This window comes from Ambystoma mexicanum, chromosome 5p (genome assembly GCF_040938575.1).
Source record: "Ambystoma mexicanum isolate Mex_15411 chromosome 5p, UKY_AmexF1_1, whole genome shotgun sequence".
Lineage (NCBI taxonomy): Eukaryota > Metazoa > Chordata > Amphibia > Caudata > Ambystomatidae > Ambystoma > Ambystoma mexicanum.
Window position 1 is genome coordinate 330,598,913 of NC_090930.1, and position 6,759 is coordinate 330,605,671.

General features: G+C 43.3%; 1 protein-coding gene across 1 annotated transcript; it reads right to left on the reverse strand.

The window, feature by feature from the left end:
* Nucleotides 1-1,430: 1,430 nt before the first annotated feature.
* LOC138480528 (general transcription factor II-I repeat domain-containing protein 2-like) lies at nt 1,431-2,678 on the reverse strand. Its single transcript, XM_069612283.1, has one exon. It carries the CDS (start codon nt 2,676-2,678, stop codon nt 1,431-1,433), a length of 1,248 nt encoding a protein of 415 aa, XP_069468384.1.
* Between the last annotated feature and the right edge of the window lie 4,081 nt (nt 2,679-6,759).

Sequence of the window (6,759 nt, forward strand, 5' to 3'; positions counted from 1 at the left end):
ACTGTATATTTTAACACCATGATGGGCTACTAGGTATGACTTGTATCCATGCACATTGGTATTTTTAAACACTAACGGGCCAATAGCTATGGCCGTTGGTGCTGGCCAGGGACCCCAGCCTTTATCATGGCCAAGTCCATGGCCTAAATTGCTATTAAGGTAATCAAAATTTTCATGAGCTAACTTATAAATGATGTTATGTCCAATTCCATTATTGATGTAATCAGTTATATACAATGTAATTACTGTTGTCACCAGTGATGGCAACAGTGATATGATTTGTAACGTCTTCAGTGTTCTCATACAATATGTAATTAGTGATATCAACAGTGATGTGATCTGTGATGTCACCCTTGTGGTCATAGGCTGTGCAACAGGGGTCACGAATTAAGGTGGCTTTAGCTGAATTTCAGGGTTTCTCACATTAACGTCCATTCAACAAAGGCTTATTAGCCAGTTATGATAAACTATACAACCATAACTCGTACTCCCATCACGATCTGCTAAGACTAACCCCCAGGACAATAAACATGACCTGAAACATGACATCACAAATGGCTTCATTGATGACATCACTGATGACATCACATATGGCGTGGTTTTTCTTCAGTGACAGTGTGAATCTTGAAATTCTAAAGGTGTTGTATATCTAGGCCAGTGGTCCTCAAACTTTTTAAACAGGGGGCCATGTTAATGGTCCCTCAGACCGTTGGAGGGCCGGACTATAGTTAAAAAAAAAAACTATGAACAAATACCTATGCACACTGCATATATCTTATTTTGAAGTGAAGAAACAAAACGGGAATAAATACAATAAATACAATATTTAAAATGAAGAACAAGTAAAGTTAAATCAACAAACTTACCAGTATTTCAATGGGAACTATGGGCCTGCTTTTGGCTAACGAGATGGTCAATGTCCGGTTCCATATTTGTCACTGCTAGTCGTAACAAGTGATGCAAGTGTTCATCCGTTAGTCTAGATCTGGTTGGAGATTTCAGATGTTTCATTCTGGAAAAAGTCTGTTCACAGACATAAGTGCTGCCAAAGATGGTTGCCATTTTGAGTGCATGGTTCCTGAGATGAGGATAAGTCTCGGAAGGGAGAGATGCATAGAAACTATGAAGGCTGCTTGACTTGAACGCGTCTTTCAGAGAGTCACAATTCTGCAGTTCAGCCAGTTCCATTTGGTAAATTGTATCCACATTTTCAATGTCAATAGAAAATGGGTTACGGAAAAGCTGTATGTCCTGTTCATGGAGATGAAGCTCTTTAAATGTAAATTGGAACTCCTTTTGCAATTTTTCTAGTGAATCCACACATGTTTTGTTTGGGAATGCAACCAATGGTTTTTCCGCTAACAGATTTTGAGTTGTGGGTAGATGGTAGAAGTTTTCCTCCTTCACTTGTTTGATGAGGAGGCCTAATTTTACTTCAAATGCTTTGACTGTGATTGCATATCACAGATGAGCTTCCCTTTTCCTTGAAGTTGCACATTGAAACTGTTGAGTAGCTCTGTTACATCTGTTAGAAAGGCAAGGTGCCATTTCCATTCTGCATCATTGAGCTCTGGTACTTCTTTGTTTTTTGAAAGAAGAAAAGCTGTAATCTGTGGAAGTAAGTCATAGAAACGTTTCAAAACTCTCCCTCGACTCAGCCAATGGACTTCTGTGTGGTACAGAACATCTCCATAGTCAGCATTTAGCTCAGACAGAAATTCCTGAAATTGTAGGTGCTTTAGTGCATGAGCTCTAATGAAGTTAACACAAGATACCACAATTGTCATAACAGAGTCAAACTTCAGTGATTTACTACACAGCACTTGTTGGTGGATGAGGCAGTGTATGGCTATTGGATGAGAATAATTATGTTTGTCCATCTCTTGGTTAATGCGAGCAATTACTCCTTTCTTAGACCCCACCATGCTAGGAGCACCATCAGTTGTCACACTGGCTAGTTTAGCCCAGTCCAGCTCCAAACCATTCAAAGTTTGGCAAACCTTTTCATAGATATCCTCTCCTGTAGTTGTTCCTTTGATGCTTTGCAGTGCAGCAAGCTCTTCTGTGACTTCGTAATTGTCATTCGTCCCACGAATAAAAATTAAAAGTTGTGCAGAATCACGAATATCATTGCTTTCGTCAAGTGCCAAGGAAAAATAGGAAAGTTTTTTTGTCAGGTTTTGCAAATGCTGATACAGATTGTCTCCCATTTCTTCAATCCTCCGTGTAAGTGTAGGTCCTGAAAGACTCACTGTACTAAATAAATCGGCCTTCTCTGGACACATCTCTTTGGCAACAGAAAGAAGGCATTCTTTAACAAATTCTCCCTCCACGAATGGTCTGCCAGTGCGCGCTATTAGCTTGGCAACTTGAAAACTTGCTCTCAGTGATGAAATATTTAGCTGCTTCTGCTTCACAAAAGTATTTTGCTGAGCTGTCAATGTATTTTTCAGTTTTAATATTTCATCTTTTCTCACTTCTCCGACCAAACAATCATATTTATCTTTATGTTGAGTTTCATAGTGTCGACGCAAATTGTATTCTTTGAACACAGACACTATATTCTGGCATATCAGACACACAGCTCTTTCCTTGTACTGTATGGAAAAGTAATCATAAGTCCACTGTTCTTTGAATATCCTACACTCCGAGTCAATTTTTCTCTTTCTTGACATCATTGTTTCCTAGGGATTCCAAATTGCTATTAGTAAAATACCAATAAAAACAATATACCAGCAACATTCCCCCACATTAGGTGCAATATAGTCCCCCACATTAGGCTGGCAGTATAGTTCCCCCACATTAGGCTGGCAGTATAGTCCCCCATATTAGGTTGGCAGTATAGTTCCCCCCACATTAGGCTGGCAGTATGTTCCCCCACATTACGTTGACAGTATAGTTCCCCCCACATTACATTGACAGTATAGTTCCCCCCACATTGCGGGGCTTATGCACCGGGCATGGTATCGGGGACTCTAAAGGAGTCCCCGATACCATAAAAATGCCTGGTATCAGTCCCGATACTGGTATCGGGACATCCCTTCTGGCCACCGCTCCGGCCATAGCAGGACTGGTGGTCAGAACACCGAAGGGACGCGCCGCTGGTAAACACTTACCTCCAGCGCGCGTCCTTTCTTCTCCGCTTCTCCGCCTCGGTTTCCATGGGCGTGCGCACGCATGGGACGTCAGTGACGTCGCTGCGTGCGCCTACTCCCAGCGGTCCCCGCGTTTTTAAAGTAAACGCGGGCCGCAGGGACTTCTCAGAGGCATCCTTGTGTTCCGAAAGCATCTTTCGGAAACACAAGGATGTCCTGAGGCTAAAACACCCGGCGGGCCGGGTAAATGCGCTCCGTGGGCCGCATGTGGCCCGCGGGCCGTAGTTTGAGGACCACTGATCTAGGCATTAACCTTATTATATGTTATTAAAATACTTTCCCTACGATTTGGCCTGAACTCGTGGTGCACATTCATGGGAGAATGAGCAGGCCTCAAACAGACAATTCATTTCAATTCATGAAGATAAACTTGGATCTTATTGTAATTTTCTGATCATGGTGGTTCTTTCCTCCTGACTAGACTCCCCTGCATGTGCCTCAGATTTGTATGCTTTGATGCTCTTCATATGTATTTTTGTACTAAAACAAGTGTGTACTAATTATTATGTTGTTAGCTGTTAATTCCAAGTTTAACATTAGTTAATATTCTGATCGACTTGGATTTATGATTCTACTGGCAAATGTTATGCCGAATTACATGCAGTACCCTTTGGGAACACTACACACAGTTAAGACTACAGGTGTAAGCACAATCTCACCTTTGGTATAAGTCTGTACTACACAGTTTTGTATTAGCAGTGCTGAGCAGCCAGGCTTATCTCAAAAGGGATGTGAGCAGTACAAGGTGTTACACAAAGGACTTAAAATCACAGTGGTTAAAACAAACACGTACTCAACGTTTCTTGGTAAAACACCATTAATTTATTTACACAGTCATTTAGAAAACATTCCACTAGCAATAAGCAGCTCAATATCACACTATAATACACTCCAGTACCAAACAAATACTTTCCTGAGCAACTTAGGCTCCCCTGAAGTGGGAGCAAAATGGCACTTTAGTAACTTTAAAAGGGGGTAAAAAAAAAACACAGGTTATAAGAATTAAACACAAATACTTTCTCAGGCAGGGCAAATAGTTTCAGTTCACTACAAGAGGCAATTCAATTAAATAGGCCTGGGCCAAAGTCAATGGATCAGTGTCTTGGATAGGATAGCACAGTTCTGGTAGTAAACAGTTAAGTCTTTGCCAATGTTCTTGGAAGTAGTTTGCATGAAAAAGAGTTATATGTCGGATTAGGAGCGAACAAGGCTCCAAAGTTGGGAAAGGTTCACAAACTTTCACCGCGGCAGAGAGGATTTCTCAACCGCGTTTGCACAGTACCTTTGTATTGAAGAAAAGCTGTAGCTGAGGCAATTGTTCCTGCCAGTTCCTGCAGATCTCGCTGTTCTAGGCCTCAGTCGTGGGGACAAGAAGGAGGATGTTGGGAGGTTCCTGCACTGCACGGGGAAGGATCCACAAGCTTGGCAAAACATCGTTTTAAGGTGTGAGTGCCTTAAAGTTCACAAACTGATATCCTTCTCACTGGCTATCCGGTTTTCAACAGCACTCTGAAGAAAATTCGACCAGTATGGAGATGGTTTCCAGATGGCTTGCGAGTTGGTTTTTCCCACCAGCTCAAGGGAAGAAGTCCTTGAAGGGGCTTCTCTGTCGTAGGAGTTTCAGGCGATTCGGACCTGCAGCAGGGCTTCACTGGGAAAACCAATGGTCCAGGAATTGCAGCAGTCGTCTTCCTTCAGCTCGTCTTCAGTTCTTTCGTTCCAGTGGTCGACTCTGCCTTCCAAATCTCAGAGATCTGCTTTTAAACAGTTTGCTCCCATTCATTTCAACCTGGCTGCCACTCACCCAGCAGGGTGGCTGTCGTTGTCAGACAGTTACCCAGCCAATCAGACCACACCAGAGTCCATTCAGGTCTCCTAGGAGACTAAGCACAGGGAGTTTCGGGCACCTCCCTCACATCCTGTCCACCCCAGACATTCAGGCGCCAGAGAGGGGCTTCAGTACTGAAGACTGCCAAAGGCAAATTAACAAAAGGACCAAACCTGGCTTGGCACGCAGAGACAAACACTAGTAGGACCTGTCCAAAAAGGAATGGTTGAAAAAGTTGATCGGAACCTGTTTTTACAGGGGGGGCTCAGACGCCATATTGAAAAACATGGCTTTGGCGGATTTTAGCTATAGGAGCGTTTAAACGGGTCGCGGTCGGGGAAATCATGGTAATACCACTGCCACCAGCCAGGGCAGCTTTTGAGGGCTACATGAATTTTCTATGCATAGGGAATACTAGGTATTCCCTCCAGCACTCTGCTGTAAGGCAGTGTGTGCTGGGTATAGCAATAAAAATACTAGCAAAGTCAATTTAACTTTACGTTCACTGGGAGACAGTAGTCAGTCCCAGAGAAGGTATTTAAACCTTGGGAAGTCTGAAAGACATCCCTGTACCACTGCACTGAGGGTGCTGTGTGACACACAAGAAACAGATAATGCCTATGGAGTTGTCTAAAACTCCATATCCATAGAAACAAACACAGAAAACACATTGAAAATGAAATATTCAAAGTCCCAAAATATAGCAAAAGAGCTGGAGGGCTCTAAAGTAGAGGGAATTTGCACCTTGGTGAGAATTCTCCCTAACACTCTTCCCCCCAGACTAAGGGACAGGAGCATCAAATCCCCACCAGGATGGATCTCCTGTTGCAGGTCAGTTAAATGGCCTGCTGAGTACACCAGCATCCTTTTGTAACCCTTGCTATGACACTGTTTATCAGTAGGTTCCATTTGTAAGCTATATGACATACAAACAATGGTTGGTACATCTTTCTTATTTAGAGTATGGGGGATCTGATCTAACAGTCCCTCAGACTTTGTGACAACCTCTGAACCTGCAATAGGCTTTTCTTTTTCAAGGGCTCATTTGAAAGGGATCTCTTAGATCTAGAGGGGCCTCCATGGTTCCTCACCACCTCTCTCTCAAGAGCAGGTTGGGTCTCAGGCATCTTGGTTGGAGGGGCTGTGGTTAAGCAAGGTACATGCTTCCACTTCCTCTGAGATCTCAGTTTACCTGGCTTAGAAGTTTCCCTCCTAACACTAGGATTTATTCTGGAGTCTTCAGTAGAAGATCGAACAGTCTTAGGTGTTTAGTCTTAGACCTATTTTTCCTAGTTTTCCACCAGATTTGAGAATTACCAGTTCTCACAGGCCTAGAGAGGGGTCCAATTTGTCTATCCACCTCTTTCTCAGAAGCAGGGGGGGTCAAAGACTTTACAATTGGAGGGGCAATGATGGAGCTTGGTTGGGGCTCCCATTTCCCTACTATTCTAGCCCCAGATTTGCCTTGGTTAGTGTTAGGGAGAATTCTCTGTTTAGGCTGAATTTCCTAACCTAGTGAGTCCCCCAGCAGCTTTGCTGGATTTTGGGAGTTTGTTTTTTTCATCCTGCCAAGAGTGAGACTCTTTTTCTCCCACTCTTGGACATGATTGGTGGTATTTCTTTGAATGTTAATGTGTTCTATGGGCTATGGGGTCTTTTACTCCATAGGGTCTCATGTCTTTTGCCATGTGTGTTACACAGCACCCTCCGCGCCGTAACACTGGGGTGTCCTAGGTGACCCCCACCATAGACTCCATACCCTGGGACTGACCACTG